General features: G+C 37.5%; 1 protein-coding gene across 1 annotated transcript; it reads right to left on the bottom strand.

The window, feature by feature from the left end:
- Nucleotides 1-5,515: 5,515 nt before the first annotated feature.
- LOC140163859 (carnosine synthase 1-like) lies at nt 5,516-5,974 on the bottom strand. Its single transcript, XM_072187173.1, has one exon. It carries the CDS (start codon nt 5,972-5,974, stop codon nt 5,516-5,518), a length of 459 nt encoding a protein of 152 aa, XP_072043274.1.
- Nucleotides 5,975-18,183: the final 12,209 nt, after the last annotated feature.

An 18,183-nucleotide genomic window follows, 5' to 3' on the forward strand; every position in this document is an offset into this window, starting at 1 on the left:
GTTAACATTATGCATGCTGTGGGATGGAATTAGGAAACAGAGGAAACTTGAAAAACAATTAGCTACATCTGGAGGTAGGTACAGGTAATGGAACGTACACTAGGATCCACAACATGCTCATATATCAGGGCTCAGTTCTAAAACCCCAATACATTTACACATTCATTGAATGACCTTTGAAAATGTGATTTCAAAAACTCATACTCTACAATACGAGGTCAAATGTTGCACTATGATTGTTTAATTGAGGTTATTGAACTGTGCTATTGGGATTATGCTATTGTGGTCCATTGTGGGAGTGCGAGTTAGTGCAGCGGTAGTTCCATCGCTTTGCACCACTGAGGTCCCGAGTTCAAGCCCCGGCGCGGCCCAAGGACTCATGTGCACTTGGTTTATCCCGATTCCATGCTCGATCTCGCAGGTTTTCTCCGGGATCTCCGGTTTCCTCCTGTATCGCAAAAATCGGTGATTAGTTGTTTGGTTATCAAAAACTTCCTTCACCCAATGGAATTTGGGGAGCTGCACAGATAATTGGTGGATGCTACAATCTAAATGCGGATAGGTGTGCGCCGTTCGGCAGCTACCTAGTTGATGCGATCTGATTGTGATGATTCACCATTGCATCGAAATTACAGTGCTTTGAGTCCTCTAAGATCTGGAGAAAGGCGCTTTATAAATCCAAAATTTATTTATTATTTATTTTTATTTATAGTGGTAGTTCGGATCGTACAGGTTGTGTCAAAATGATTGGTACCCATCAGTTCCTAGTGATTATGGACAGGACTACTGCATCAAAATGAGCACATCAGCTACCTTTATAAATGAATGTTATAAAAAGTCATAAAACTATCAATCTTGGGCATTCATTTGTTCAAGAGGATCCAATGTGGCATATTAAAGAAGCGGGCTTGTCAATAAACAAGTGATGGGTAACAATAATTTGGATACAGCCTGTATATTGTTTGTACTCAAAAATTGAGACAAAAACAAAGCTGACTTACAAGAGGAATGTTATTTTGTCTATATAGGGGTGTCATTTCCGCAACATGTGCATGATTTTTCTTGGAGAGGAAAACGCAAAAAGCTTTCGTATTGATATATTATTGGCCTTAACTCAAGACCTGCAACACTTTTGGAAACATTTAATACGTTTTCTGAGCAAAGTAATATTACCGGGGTGTAAAAATGTTATCAACAGTCATGTAGCCTTTCCTAAAACCGCCTTAATTTTTAGGCAGAACATTGTTATTTTTACACCAAGAGTACAATCGACAGTTTATAATATTCATACAATTTTTCATTATGACATCAATAAGAGAAAAAGGTCTGTAATTTGAGAGTCTATTTACATCACCCTTCTTAGAAATCGGAACTATAATACTTGCTCTCCACAAAATATAATCAAGAGATCGAGAAAGCACCTCAGCTGGGAATCCATAAGGATGTTAGACACGGCAAATAAATTTCCTGCCAATTGCGCATCACGATTCGACTCAAACACTGTTCCTCATTTTGATCAAAATTTACATGTGCACCTGTGAAGAAAATGGATTAATCTGAATTTGCTCAAATTTAGGAATCATAAAGAATGATATTAACACAGGGAAATATTTACATGTAGGCCGAAATTGTGAGCAGGTGAGGTTTTTTTCTAATTCACGTGCACGTTAACAGTTACAAACAAGTTTTCCTCTCTTTTACCTGTATTTTAATATAAATATTGCATTCTAAGGTTATTTTTGAAATACAAATTATTCCATAATTTCACTAGTATTATTGTCTTTTGTATGTTACAGATGTACCTCTTCAACCACAGGGTAAAACAAATGAGGCATTATATTCAACGGTGGACGAGGATAACAACGAACAAAAATAGTCTTTCGAAACTAACATTATCAACAACTTATTTATTTGAGAGTGAACAATATATACACTGGCAACAAAATGCAGTGACTATGTTTTAGGAGACTTACAGACAACGAACGATATTATGCGCGAAATCAATTTAATTTTAAATGTAAAATTAATTCATGAATTGATAAACATACAACAGCAACTTTGTAACTATCTAATATTTAATATTGAAGTCGCAATTCAGGGTTTTCTTTAAGCATTTTGCTGAAAGGGTGTGATGGATTAAATTTTTATCCCTTCAATTGTAAATAGTTCCTCTGAATGGGTATAACACATTGCCCAGGGGTTCATTTTGGAATACTTGTTTGAACAATATTTATATTAATTTCACTGAATTGTGTATCCATTTGTTTTTTCGCCAGGGTACTCAAGAATCTAAAAAGTGCAGGTTTATATTATTATGAGGGGATTTTTAGGGGGTGCGGGTGGGGTGGTTGGAAAACAAAAAACTAAATCCTTCTACATTTTTTTCATAAGTAGCTACTATTAGTAACTTCTGCCTCACCACCATACACTCTCTATCAACGCGTCTTTTTTGCGGCATTCATATACTGATTCAATGCTTACATGAAGACAGATGTAGACCCCATCACATCAGATGAAAATATCGGGTACTTCCATATCAAATCATGAAATATTTGAACACGTAATATTTCAAAATTTTGAACGCTTTGGACTTTGGATTTGTAGAGGTACGCAAAGTACGTGAACACACATATACGCGCTGTTTGTGCGTTAAAGAAAACCCTGCTTTGATTGACATCAGATGAAGTAATCTGTTTCCACAGATTCAATTCATTTTGTTTTGAATAAAATATTTTTCTTTCCGAGAACCATTTGATTTCGTTGTTTCATTTTATACTGCTACCGTAAGAATTCGATAGTTAGTATTATGTGCTTACTATCGAGCGCTTTTGAAAACATGAAATTGTACCAAATTCCGGCGCATTACCAACTTAGTTAATGAGGTTGAGAGACACATTTTCAGGTGATTTTCGATGATTTGCTCAAAACCTTAAACACCTTTGTGGATGGGGTTCTTCATGTTTGCATGTTTTAAAAGCGCTCAATAGTAAGCACATATGGTAACTATCGAGTTTTTACGGTATTATAGACACTGCGTAATAAGAACCCCAACTAAGTTACTGCTTAATTAGCATAAGAGTTGCGTAGTCACAGAATATTATTGCATGTCGAAGATAATAGTGTAGAATATGAAGATTACATGAGATAGTGGGCTATTCTAGTTGAAACCCATATACCCTCTATTGAAGACATGACGTTAATCTTTCACACAGGGAGTGTAGCTTTCAAATGGAGTCACCCATTCAGGTAATCCCATTTGAATGGTGCATGGATTTCAACTGGAGTAGTCTTAACTTAACTTTCAACTTAAGAGTCATCGAGTTAACAAGGTATTCCAAGGTATTCCAATCTAATACGTATACTATCCTGGGTTTCTCTACAGTTTAGCCGAAATCCCTTCAAGATGAAAAGCATATTGCATCAACAATAGATACAGATCGGCGGTCAGTAATCCATATCCTTAGATACACAATATGTATATTGTATTCGCCGTAGAGGTATTTACGTAACCGGATTAATTACCACAGCAATGGGTCCACACTACGGGTCTTTTTATCTTTTCAGTTTCCGTAAGTCTATTGTTCAGATACGAAAACGCAAGTGATTCAGTAAGTTTACTGTAATCTGACTTCATTGTTAACTTTGAAGTACCAATCAGCTTATTTCAATAGAGGCAGATGCTTATGTCAATAAAAGCGGGAGAGACAAGACCGATGTTTTTAATGGTCTAGCGCCTTCTCGTCTTTGCATTGCTAAATTGATCTATATTAATTTGACAAAATGCATGCCAATCCGAATGATAATGTCCACTTTTTTTCTGTAAAAACGTTGAAAATAAGCCCTTAAATCACAAAAGGTCCGCTTATGAGCCTGTCGCGCCCCAATGCACTTGTGCAGGGCCACAGTGTCGCCCTTCCCTCGTATCAATGTCTATCTCCCTATTTTGCTTCCTCCTGCCCCCCCCGCCCCCATGATCAGGCTCCCCACTCCCTCCCCGGTCCCTCCTCTCTCCTCTCGAGCTTTCTCTTTCTAGTCTTTCCGTCTCTCCCTCTCCTCTCTTTCTTCCTCCCCCCTCCCACTCTCACTTGTTCAGTTTCAAGTATTTCCCTCCCCCCCCCCCTCTCCATCCCCTGCGAAATTTATCAGTATGATCCATGACTGAAAATAAGCTCTGCAAAAATAAACATTTAAAATAAACCAGAGTCTTGCATATAGGCCCAACCAATAATCAGATTAGCTTGCCATTGGTACGAATGAATAGAATACATTATCTTTGCTCCAATGCAATTCGTTTGTATTGTACGCGCCTCATTGGGAGATATTTGACTATTTCAGACGCTCGTTTCATCGCCAATATGAAAGACTTTTGCTTATAACTTGGCAACATGGTTAGTATATATTTCAATGCAAGACTATTTTTACGAACCACTTACGTCTAGGCGTAAGTGCATATACACCAAACACAAGTCAATTGAAGCCGTACAATTTACAGCGAATTTAGGACCGTAAAATTTAGTCTCTTCTTTTGTCTAGATTAGCACCCAAACGCACATCTCAAGGTTTTATGTGAAAAATCAATATAACTGAAATTCACGAGCTTCAAATTTTCAGTAACTAACAAAAGGCTAGAATAAAAGATTGGTCATACCTGGGAGACTAACACTTCAGAATAACAATGACTTACAAAAACAGATACGGATACGGAAACAGAAACTGAAAAGATAAAACGACGGTACCTTTAAATGTATAGAAGCCGTCAGTGTGACGTCTTGTGGGTACTAGTAAACTCTGCTCAAAGTTACAGGGCATGAACAACAGGTGAATTAGGTATAGAGCAATACTAGGAGTCAGTCAATCTATACACCTTTTTCGTAATTGACCTCTTCGTTGCCGTTGGCGGCGTTTGGCTCTGCTAACTCTAATTAGGCCGAGCAGAAACCTGAAAGCGAGGCCAAAGATGTAAATTACATACGCCCAATTATGCAAAGTTAATTAGCCAAGTAGCATGCTATATCTCCTCTCCCCTACACATTAATCCACTCCACCCTCGAGCTTTCCTCCCCTTCCTTCCCTTTCCACTTCCAATGTTCTCTGCCATCTGTTTCTCTTGGCATGTGTGCATTAATTTTCAGGACAACTTAGAATATAATATGTGATCCGATCTGACAAAACCAGGAACAAGTCACATTTTTGAAATTTCATGACTTGAATACAAATGTAAGCACTAGATAGTAAGCTTTATTATTATAAATTATATAAATAGCATCAATACTTTTCAAGATATGGATTTTTTACGGGAATGTCAATGTCTAGGCCTATAACTCAAAAACATGTCTGGCGACTTGTTGAAGCTGGTCACATATTGTTTCGTAAATGTGTTAGTGTGCTAACAGTCAATATCTGGCCTAAAGATACTAAGTTGGATGTGCACAACTATAGGTATATAAATGTGTGAATATAGGAGCTGAAAACCTTGTGGTACTTGACACGATAACAAAACAACTGAATACCCTTACTACAAATATTTCATAAACTCCGACATATGATAGTTTTTGGTTTCGATATTCAGCTTGTCACACACTTCGCTCAGTTTTTGTCGGCATTCATCGACATTACGGTCCTTGACGGCGATGTTCGCGTACGGATATTCGTATGGAATGTTCTTTGCTTCGTGTTTGAGCTTAGCTTCTTCCTCCAGCATCGTAAGAATCACGTCACCGCTAGCTTGAAGATCGTCAAGAAGCATACGCAAGTTGCTGTTGGTCAGTACATGCCCGTGTTTTGACGGAATCAGATTCACTCCCAAGAGAAACTCCGCCGTGGGGAGTTTTGGAACGTAGGGTTTGATGCCACATGAGATCATCATAGCGCACTTCATGAGATCTACGCCGTACAGACGTTTGATCCAGTCGCGGAAGAAGAAGCCGGCCATTCGGGGGTTGATTTCGATCAGTTTGGGACCTGTGGAAGTCATCTTCATCTCAACATTGTACACACCATTAGACAGACCTAGACAATGATACAATAAAATGTGTTTTATATATTGATGTTCTTTTTTAAGCCAGAAATGTCTAGAGTATTTTCAAATCAAATAAATAATTCATGAAGCTATTTCTGTCAGAATAGCGAACAATGTCATGCGTGTATTGGGGGGTAAAAGCGGGGAGCGGGGCGGCAAAAAAGAAAGGGGCGGCAGAAGAAGGGCGGCAAAAACAGTTATTAAAGAAAAAGGGCGGAACATTGTTAAAGAATGTTGCTAGCGCTTATTATCCATATTTTTTTTTTGCTCTTCACTTTTTCAAACCACCGAAAAAACAAATTAGGTCAACCTTTTCGGGATGTTGAAGGGGCGGCAAAATTGTACCTTTTCTCCGGCCCCCGGGGAAGGAGCGACCACGGAACGCCACTGAATGTAGACTTGTATCAGACTGTGCAACATGGTAACCTTATCAGACTTTAGACTGATCGCAAATGAAGACATATAACAGTAGACTTCGGTTGTATATATAAATGCGCTTTTATAAATGCGCACGTGACCAGATGGCCAGCGCCATATTTGCATTACATCACTGTCAATCACTGAAATGGCGATCATTGAAGGAGTGCTGGAGTAGCTACAGTTGTGACCTTGTTTCGTGGCTAGCACTGGCAAGGAACATTGGCTGGAGGTTCGATGCTATAAATTTGCAAGGATAAATCATGGATATCAAAGGATCATGATTATTGCACAGCACCCCCCATGTACAAACATAACTAATGTTTATTTATTTATTTTTATTTATTTATTTATTTATTTATTTATTTATTTATTTATTTATTTATTTATTTATTTATTTATTTATTTATTTATTTATTTATGCGACGAAAAACGAAAACCCTGTTCTATTTTGAACAAATTGGGAAACAAATTTTTCCTGTACAAATGAATGCCGACCCCAAATTTCGGAAATTTCAGGACAATTTTTTGTATTTTCTCAAATTGAAATTTATTTACAGATTTATGAGATTTTTTGGGTTATTTAAAAATTTTAAAAAAAAATACCAACCGACCGACCGACCCTACTTGAAAGGTCCGTTCGCCCGTAGAACAGGGTTTCTCTTTCTCGCCTTACTTATAATTTTATAAATATTATTTGTCCCCCCCTTCCCCCAAAACCACCCCCCTCCCCTTTTACACTCATAAATTAATTGTTTTTTGCTAACTTTCCCCTTCCGTGTAAAGTAAAACTTTATAAGCCGGTTGAATCAAACTGAACAAAATTGACGTATACAATTACAATATAATACCATGACAATAATGTGTATGACGAATCTAACTTACTAGCTGAATAAACCTCAAACCATGCATCACATACGTGATTGTACGTCAAATTGTCATATAACGTATGAGCGTGATGTATAGTATACGAGTCTTCCTCAACATCTTCCAGCCGGGATGATTAGATCATGTACAGTCATCTATGTGTTTATACTCTAAATTGTACGTCAAAGGGTGACAAAGGGTGTACAGATTACCGATTTAGCATGGGGGACACAAAAAGGTGCTTAAAAACACATTTTGAATTTGTTTTTTTTGTCCATTTGCGAGCGAATGAGTAAGTTAGAGTTGAGGAGGTCGGGCGGGGACATCTAGCCTATTAGTTTGAGAGGGTCATTATGCCAAAAAGGGCTAAAGTTATAGTTTCCACAATTTACGTTATAATTAGAGTTAAAATTAGGGTCAGAGTTATGTTCATTGGCGGCACTACGGGGGGGGAGTACTTATCTTGATTCCCAAATAAATAAATCCATGACCCCTTCCTTCCGAAGAAAATGACAGCCCCTAAGTTCCCTACGTGCAAACATTATCAAATAACATCATCGGCAGCTACCCAGTTCTGACCTTAATGCCAGTAAGAATCACATTTCGTCATCAATATGGCCAATTGCCACGCCCATTTAGCACGGAAATAATGAAATATAACTTTTTAAATCAGCTATATCTAGCTTTTCCGTCATAATTTTTTTTTTCCGTAATGGAAAATCCAAATAAAGAGTTTATGTTTCGGGTCAAATTATTTTGCCCTTTGCAATCAATGCCACTATTTTGCAAAGCCAATTTTCCTTGTAATCTGTCATTTTCGCCTATACTTTTGCGTGTGAATTTGTGCACATCCGGGTACCTTACATCGTTGAACACGGTATGGCGACTTGTAGATGTCACGTGCGCATTTATATATGCGCATTTATATATATACCCGAAGTCCACTGTATAATAGCCTGGCGCGGCTCAATATAGAGTCATTCCATGTCAACTCCTGGGATGTGCACCGCAGCACCTCTTCAATTTTTTTCTTTTCTGTGTGGTGGTAGATATTGATGAGAAAGTAAAATCCTGAAAATTTGAGCTTCATATGCTATTTCGTTTTCCCGTGGCATCAATTTGAAATTTAGGGGGATCAGCGTAAAAAATGTGTCGCAACGCGAAAGACGGTGTTCGGAGGTCCATAAATGTATAAAGGGAACCCCCTACAACTTTGAAAAGTATGTATCCTGGGGTACTTAATTGGGTAGAGTTCAAATCTGGCATCAGAAAACTTGTAACTCCTTTACTTTAAAAGATATAAGGCCCTCAAAATGCAACTTTGTCCATCCAGGACCAACTTCGGGGGGTCAGAACATGATGCAGTCATGTCTACAGTAGAATTCATCTCGACCTTTGCAGGACTTAAACCCCATTAAAAGCTATTAAACCAAGATAACACTCATTGAAACAGTTCAACTGATTAAATCGGATCTTCTCTGGTTGTGCACATGTGTCTGTTTTATATGTGCGGTATCGCAATGAGGTGCTATAATACAGCTTCAGTTGGGTAACTGATTATAAAGGAAACGCAAGGAAACAATGGTATGTGGACCTTTGTTCACGAAATGAGACAATGGCCTGCTTTTTGTTAACTAGCATTCTTGAAAATGAGCAACATAATGATTGTTGACTTAACACGGTTTGGAAATAATTTCTTCATATTTTTGGTGTTATCTGTGGTTTACATATCCTTCCTAAAACACAAAAGTGCGACTATTTCCAAACACCTAAATTAGCTAAAAATGTTACAAAACTATATTTTCTAGAATTTCATAGAATAGTTTAATGTAGCTTGTACCGTTTTTGTGGCATCCTTCAGAACGGAGCGGTCCGTTACCAATATAGCTCAATATTTTCGGTCAAATCTCCATTCAATTAACACGGGGAGTTGGCTAGCTATGAGCTAGCTATGCTTTGCCCTCACTCATATTCTACGAAAGTGCGACTATTTCTGAACATCTAACCTAGCTGTATTTTAGGTCATGTTAGAGAAATATATTTGCTAGAAGTTTGGAGAATAGTTTAAATATTGGCCGGTTATTTTTCACACAGTGATGTTAACTAGGCAAATGCAATATACTTCTAACATACACTATTTGTAAAGGTCGCGCGTCAATGGTGAGAGCACTGTGTATTGTGTATAGGAAAACGGACAGTAGGCCTAACTGCAGTATGACTCCAAATGTAAAAATAATTTGTTGGTCCATTTTTTTTGCCAGTCGGAATCCTTTGGTAGGACATTACTCTTATCCAATATTGGTCAATTAGAATAATTTTAGCTGAGATATTACCCATGCAAAACTCCAATAGTACATTTTTGTACATTTTGATCCCCCCTGAAAACCAATGTCAGACATTTTGCCCCACCATCAACTTCAGGTATGTTGAAAATATTTTCTTAGACAATATTTCTGAGAAATATTGGCTTGGGGTCTTGATGACTTTGCTTTAAAAACATCAGTTACGTTTGCCTACTCACATATGAGTCATTCCAGCCACATCAACAAAAAGGGTTGGTTGGTCAGTGGTCATCCCCTCAAATTTTGCTGAAAATCATTTCTAGCATACCTCTATGAGCATAATGAACAAAAACATAAATGCTCAACTCCAAGCGGTTTGGGAGATATGGCTCAAAATTTGGCCCAGACCCCCACCTTTTGCTCTCTCGAGTCATGTCGTTGAATTAGTAGCGTTTTGGGACACTCATATTTTGACTTTGAAAAATGATATTATGCTGTAAAGTACTAACTGGGGTGAATTTTTTCTACTTTCCTGTTGACAGGTTTCCTATACTACAGTGTTCATTCCGAAGCAATTTGTGGATATTGAACGGTCATGTTATTGAGCACTGCTGTACCAGAATTCCTGAAAATGCACCCCAAATCCGTAGCACATATTCGTACACCATTTTACTATCTTACCTAATTGTGGGGATCCCATTAATTTAAGAGTGCGTATCACAACATATCACTCGCTATGAAATGATCAATGCAATTCTTGCCAAAGCTCACTACCATTCACAAGATGCTGTGAACTACCAATTCGCAACAGTTTATAGATGTTAACGTTAAGGGTGCACATCGCAACGCAACATCAAAGAGAAACAAAATACATGTGAAATTAATATATTTTAAGTATTCTTTTCTATTAACTTAGAGTTCGGATTGTAATGTGCAAATATTCATTAAGAAACTTTTAAGAAAAGGGGGGAGGGTAGAGGAAATTATTTAATGAAAATGTCAAATCTAGTACATGTTTTAATTATCATTCAAATAATTCTTAACCAGTTTAAAGATTACCACCCCTATTTCACCCATGTAATGAAATCATCGCATACATTGTCATTAACGGCGGCCAGCATGTTGTCAAACTCGGTATTCTCTACCAGAATCTCTGTAGGGGAGCTACAGCTTGTCTCAAAAAATTGTGTAAGTGAAAAGCGCCCTCGTTGACAATCAGAAAATAGTGTTGTGATATGATGCTTACATCAACGTCAAGGACGCAGTCTAAGCTCTCCAATGCCGTTTGTTCTGTTCAATTTGCTTGTTTTAATCTCTAGATATGTTTAGCTAACAACGAAAGGGTGAAATTACAATTTGTGCCACTTTTACTAGGAAAGAGGGCTGTACGTGTAAATCAATGATAGCATCAAGTTAATGAAGAGTTCATTCGTGAAATCAAAAGAATGCATCGATTACACAACAATACACAATTGTTTTTACTATTTTTACTGTTTTATCACGATACAGGGATAAGGATTCTCTTTTTGCACTTGAAACAGATTAAAAGATAAATAAATATTTGACAATTACCTGTAAAATTAAATACATGTACATGCCAATGATTTTATCATGGTAAACGCTGTTCTCTTTGTCACTCAAGAAATGTTAAAAGACAAACAATTAATATTGTACACTCTGTTGTAAAATTAAAATCATGTCAACGAATATTGCATATCGCATACATTTGAAATTTTACTGAGCAATTGTTACATAATCAGTTCGAATCCTACAAATGAATGTTCTTTTATTAACTGTACTGTACAGGTATTTATATAACATTCTATTCAATTGTCTAAAAAGTGGCACAAAAGAGTTTTCATACATTTGTGTTTAGTGAAGCAGATCTCTGGATTACCGAAACCAATATGAATTAAACAAACAATATTTGAAAGCTAGGAATGCTCCCTTGACGTTGATGTAAGCATCATGTCACAACAGTAATTTCTAATTGCCAAAAATGGCGCTTTCCACTTGCACAATTTTTTTTAGACAGGCTGTATTGTGTTTCCATTTGCATATAGAATACTTGGTTAATCCACTTTTACAGACACCGTTGCTAAACGTCTTTCATCCCTAATATATATTATTTTACAGTTCGGTGACGTCTGGGGTCAATGTGGGGATGAGGCTGTTACGATACTAAATAGGCACATGGTCCGTTCATTGGTGTTCATTTACAGGGTCATTACATGTAACAACAACTTACGTCGACAGGATCCTCCTGTTCTCTTTGCTAACGAGTCGTGAGTTGTTGTCTAACGAGTTTGAGTTTGTGTCTGACGAGTCTGGTTAATATCTTACCAGGATTTAAGGAATGCTTTAGTGAGTTATTCCACTGTCTAAAGAGGGCTGACCTATTAGTGGGCTGAAGCTGGTTACACAAATGCTTAATGGGATTTAGGTCCGGATATTGGGTTATATAAAACAAATGTTTTTATTCATTCAATGGAAAGAATATTTTCATTCGGTGAAATATGAACTGTTCCATTGAATAGAACAGTCCATATTTCACCTCATTAAAAATAAGAATATTATCATTGTACTCATAAACATTCAATATTTGTATACTGACCAGAAAAGTTTTCTATAATACCATGGAGTGTTAAAATATTATTAACAGTCATGTAGCTTTTCCTAAACCGGATTGATTTTCAGGCAGAACATTATTATTTTGACACCAAGAGTAAAAATGTTTTCATACATAGAGAAGAGCAAAATTCTGTAAATTGAGAGCCGCCCTTCACATCACCCTTCTTAAAGATTCGAACTAACTTTTGCCCACGAATCGAATGATCAGTATAAAAAATGGATGAAACAAAGGTCAAATGTAATCAAGAGCTCAGCTGGGAATCCATCAGGACCAAGAGCTTTTTTACGTTTCATGTTAGAAATAGCAAGTCTATTCGGCATCACAATTTGGATCAAACACCTTTCTTCTTTCAATTCAGTTAAAGCCATTTTATAACATTTTTGGAAAAATAGATTAGTATTTATTTTCCATAAAATGTTAGCTTCTACTGTCAGATATGTCCCCTTTTAATTTTGAGCCGAACAAATGAGGTAAAGCATAGAAAATTGGAATTTACTACTAGCGCCCATGCATGTTACTCCCGCGGTTGTAATACGGTACGATCCTCTGGGTGTGTGTGTGTATGTGTATCCCGCACGCCGTGTACGTACTGTTCGACTAATATTTCCATCGTAATAATAAAACGCCGGTTCCATCGTTTTATTCAAAATCTCGGATTTTGACAAAACTACAGCACACATAGTCTTGATTTTTGCCGAGTATCTTTATTGACTTAAGTACATTACATTAATATAATGGTGTAAAAACCAGAATTTAAAATGTTTTTTTGGGGCGTTCTCCTCAGCAAATGTTATAATATGGCTTTAACATGTTACAGCTTTGGATAGCAACGTTTGTACAGTATTTTTTTGTGGGACATGGGAGCACATCAGACATATCGAATTCCATTTTGAAAACGAGGACTGTCCTTCAGATATCAAATAATTTAGATTTTTGAAATTCGCGATATAAATACACATTTTTTGGTAAATGAGTTTATGCTAAAAATTGATATTTTTGAAATTCAACAGTCCTCGAAGCAAATTGTATAAATCTAATGATATGTACTTAAAGTATATGTAGCTGGGATGAAAAGCCGTCCATCATATGAAAATGTTGACCTATCGTATTGTAGATATCGATTTTTCCCCAACACACCTCGTTTTGAATACAATTCGATATGTCTGATGTGCTCTCAGGTTCCACAATAAACACGTGAAATCGTCGCTATCCGAGCCCTTACTAACCAGTCTGATTTGCTGAAATTAAGGAATCATAAAGAGTGCAATTGCATGGGAATAACAACATTGGGATCAGGTGAGGATAATCTCCTCGTTAGTGTCCTCGTTAATGTGTCTGTCTTTTACCTGTATTTTATTACACATATTGCATTCTAAGGTTCTTTTTTAAAGACAGATTATTCCGTAATTATCACTAGTATCATTAATCATGCTTTGTCTATTACAGATGTACCTCTTCAACCAAAGGAAAAAGATAATGAAGCATTATATTCAACGGTGGACCTGTCAACAACTTATTTATTTGAGAGTGAACAATATGTACACTGGCAACAAAATGCAGTGACCATGTTTTAGGAGACTTACAGACAATGAAAGATATTAGGAGCAAAATTAATTCATGAATTGACAAAAAGACAACAGGAACTTTATAACTAGTGAAGTGTATTGACAATTCAGGGATTTCTAAAAGCATTTTGCTAAAGGGGTATATTCAATTATTTTTTACCCTTTCAATTGTATTTTAACACATTGCCCAGGGGGGGGGGGTCATTTGAAAGACCATAGCATCATAATTTTGCTATTTTTTTATAGGTTTATTGCCATGCCTGGCCTTTATGTATCCTCTCTCTGTTTATTCATTTTCTGTTCGCGCGTTTTAATCTTACGTGCAGAATCATCAATAAGTGACCTAGCACCGTCGCGATCGAAGGAATCGCAGCCTCTAATTACCACCGGTAAATTTTTCAATAACAAAACAAATTACCAATATTCCAGGCACTAATAAAAATATGAAACATGATCTGCATCCGTTGCATGGTCGTCGAGTTTTTTGTTTATAATGCCTCTGTCATACTGAGTCAACGTATATACATCTCCGTATACAAAAATATTATATCCGGTGGCAAAATTACCTGTCCGGCAGAAGATTTGGGTGGGATTTGGGGTCCGATTTCCGTTCGTTTCTCTATTCGTTGTGGCCGGCAATAATCCTGCATGCGTCTTTTGTATGTCCGATCGTTCAATGTTCTAATTCTAGTTCTAGTTGAACACATCTCAACACCTTATTAGGGCCAAGCGAGAAGGACTCTGGAACCTAGAGACGATGAGTGCAAATATCAGAACCGGGGATGGTCCCCTTCTCTTTTCGAATAGCTCTGACACTTTAACGTGCACAGAGATAAATCCTCCTGAACACGGGACCAACGGCTTTACGTGACACCCTGTATTATAAATATTTTCCCCTGCAACTTAATACTCCGTTGGTGAGCGACGGGCGATTGGTATTTCACCGAACGCAAGAAAAGGAGCTCTATCTGATTGGCTAGGAGGAATCGATCGCTAGATCGCTCAGTGATGGAGTACAAACTCAAAATGTAGAGATGTATTCAATTCTATTTAAATCAATATTCTATTATTGACGCACATAAAGAAAGTTGTATAGTATCTCGATATAGCGCATTGTATTATAGACTTGTGATTTAATATTCTATACAGCACGTGGATCTGAGCTTTATATGATTATAATTCTCAAACAGTTGAATATATCACATTTTTAATGTACGATTTAAAAATCGTTACGTATAAAATGCAGTGAAATATATGCGTATAAAGACAACAGCAGTCGCCGCTGAGTGTATTGAATTTCCAGATAGTGTATTGAAAACAAAACCTGACAGCAAATCGAATTTCCTTGCAATGGCAACATCATATGGGGTACTGAGCATGCGCAAATCGAAAAACGTGTAGAATAGAAACTCTGTGGTATCTCATATCGTGTGAATATCGCTTAGCCTGAGTCGCTCGGCCTATCTCGAACAAAATCGCCATGCGTAGCACTACCTATATCTGCACGTGCTAAGCAGTGTATGGGGGTGAGAAGAAATTCTACAATTAAATTCTGTGATGAAACTAAACTTAGTTGAAGGATTTCTGACCATATAGGAACTTTTTGGGAGGGAAGAGAATTTTCACCTAAGGCATGCCCAAGGCTCGAACCCTCGCTGATCGTATCTCCCGGCCGGCGGTGTAACGCCTTAACCACTCGGCCATATCGCCCTCAATGTCTGGCAAATAATCGGTTAATCCGTCCCATGTGGCGCCAGCAGTGGCTTCGATTTGAAAATGGAGGGTGGGGGGGGGTAGAATTTGAGAAGGTAAATAAGGTTCGGGAAGGGGTCATCGCGTTGAAATGTCACGGGCCTTTGGTCCGGGGACCCACCTAAAGCTTTTCTATTCTCTTTTCTCCTTTTCTCTTTTCTTTTTCTTCTTTTCTCTTCTCTTTATTTATTCAGAAAGTAGGGAGACGTGCCCTCCTCATGATGGACGACCCAGTAATGCATCCTTTGCCAGCACCAGCGAAACCTCCCGAAGACCAGCAGCATATAAACAAAAGAATAACGAACAAATTCGGGAAATATACAATACGAACACACATCGGATAACTACCAAAATGTGTATTCGGCACACTAGAGGGAATCAAACTGTCTATTGCCTTTTTATCAAGAGTGGTTATCTCTTTATATGGTCCATAAATCCAAAAATACACAAAACGTGCGAAGCGCAACATGTCTGTATTAACTTAGGATCACCAACCCCAGGCCTACAATTTCCGACGGAAATTACAAGGATTTATTTGGATAAATTTGGTAAAGGAAGGTGTAATATAATTGCAACCAACAGTTTTAAATCAATAATAATCCGTTTCAAGTTTTGTGCATGCGCAGAACTTGACGAACAAAAACGCATTTGGCGGATGATAGCAGGACATCAAAGAACATAAAATGAGCTCTAAAGAGCAACAACGGATTCAACAATACCATGCGTTTCTTGCACGTAGGGCCGATCCGGAGAAGTCTGACAGGCGCATAATGATCGGAGCCAGAGATAACGTTTTATAAACTGATCCTTGATCCATAAAGTGACTGTGAAGAAAATATAAAAAATTGTTGTTATTAACGGTCGAGCAACATGAGATTAAACATCACGCCAACACCGATACAATCGTAGAGACTATAGTACACGCTATTCTTTTACAAAAGAGGATTTGTGTGCATATTGCATTTTTTTCTAAATTCACAATTTCCATTCTTTTGGAGGCGATTGCCAGCGAAACCTCCCGAAGACCAGCAGCATATAACAAAAGAATAACGAACAAATTCGGGAAATATACAATACTAACACACATCGGATAACTACCAAAATGTGTATTCGGCACACTAGAGGGAATCAAACTGTCTATTGCCTTTTTATCAAGAGTGGTTATCTCTTTATATGGTCCATAAATCCAAAAATACACTAAACGTGCAAAGCGCAACATGTCTGTATTAACTTAGGATCACCAACCCCACGCCGACAATTTCCGACGGAAATTACAAGGATTTATTTGGATACATTTGGTAAAGGAAGGTGTAATATAATTGCAACCAACAGTTTTAAATCAATAATAATCCGTTTCAAGTTTTGTGCATGCGCAGAACTTGACGAACAAAAACGCATTTGGCGGATGATAGCAGGACATCAAAGAACATAAAATGAGCTCTAAAGAGCAACAACGGATTTAACAATACCATGCGTTTCTTGCACGTAGGGCCGATCCGGAGAAGTCTGACAGGCGCATAATGATCGGAGCCAGAGATAACTTTTTATAAACTGATCCCTGATCCATAAAGTGACTGTGAAGAAAATATAAAAAATTGTTGTTATTAACGGTCGAGCAACATGAGATTAAACATCACGCCAACACCGATACAATCGTAGAGACTATAGTACACGCTATTCTTTTACAAAAGAGGATTTGTGTGCATATTGCATTTTTTTCTCATTTCACAATTTCCATTCTTTTGGAGGCGATTGCCAGCGAAACCTCCCGAAGACCAGCAGCATATAAACAAAAGAATAACGAACAAATTCGGGAAATATACAATGCTAACACACATCGGATAACTACCAAAATGTGTATTCGGCACACTAGAGGGAATCAAACTGTCTATTGCCTTTTTATCAAGAGTGGTTATCTCTTTATATGGTCCATAAATCCAAAAATACACTAAACGTGCAAAGCGCAACATGTCTGTATTAACTTAGGATCACCAACCCCACGCCGACAATTTCCGACGGAAATTACAAGGATTTATTTGGATAAATTTGGTAAAAGAAGGTGTTATATAATTGCAACCAACAGTTTTAAATCAATAATAATCCGTTTCAAGTTTTGTGCATGCGCAGAACTTGACGAACAAAAACGCATTTGGCGGATGATAGCAGGACATCAAAGAACATAAAATGAGCTCTAAAGAGCAACAACGGATTTAACAATACCATGCGTTTCTTGCACGTAGGGCCGATCCGGAGAAGTCTGACAGGCGCATAATGATCGGAGCCAGAGATAACTTTTTATAAACTGATCCTTGATCCATAAAGTGACTGTGAAGAAAATATAAAAAATTGTTGTTATTAACGGTCGAGCAACATGAGATTAAACATCACGCCAACACCGATACAATCGTAGAGACTATAGTACACGCTATTCTTTTACAAAAGAGGATTTGTGTGCATATTGCATTTTTTTCTCAATTCACAATTTCCATTCTTTTGGAGGCGATTGCCAGCGAAACCTCCCGAAGACCAGCAGCATATAAACAAAAGAATAACGAACAAATTCGGGAAATATACAATACGAACACACATCGGATAACTACCAAAATGTGTATTCGGTACACTAGAGGGAATCAAACTGTCTATTGCCTT

This window comes from Amphiura filiformis, chromosome 11 (genome assembly GCF_039555335.1).
Source record: "Amphiura filiformis chromosome 11, Afil_fr2py, whole genome shotgun sequence".
Taxonomy (NCBI): Eukaryota; Metazoa; Echinodermata; class Ophiuroidea; order Amphilepidida; family Amphiuridae; genus Amphiura; species Amphiura filiformis.

Coding starts and splice junctions, on each gene's coding strand:
- LOC140163859 (XM_072187173.1), bottom strand. CDS start 5,974: ATGACTTCCACAGGTCCCAAACTGATCGAAATCAACCCCCGAATGGCC.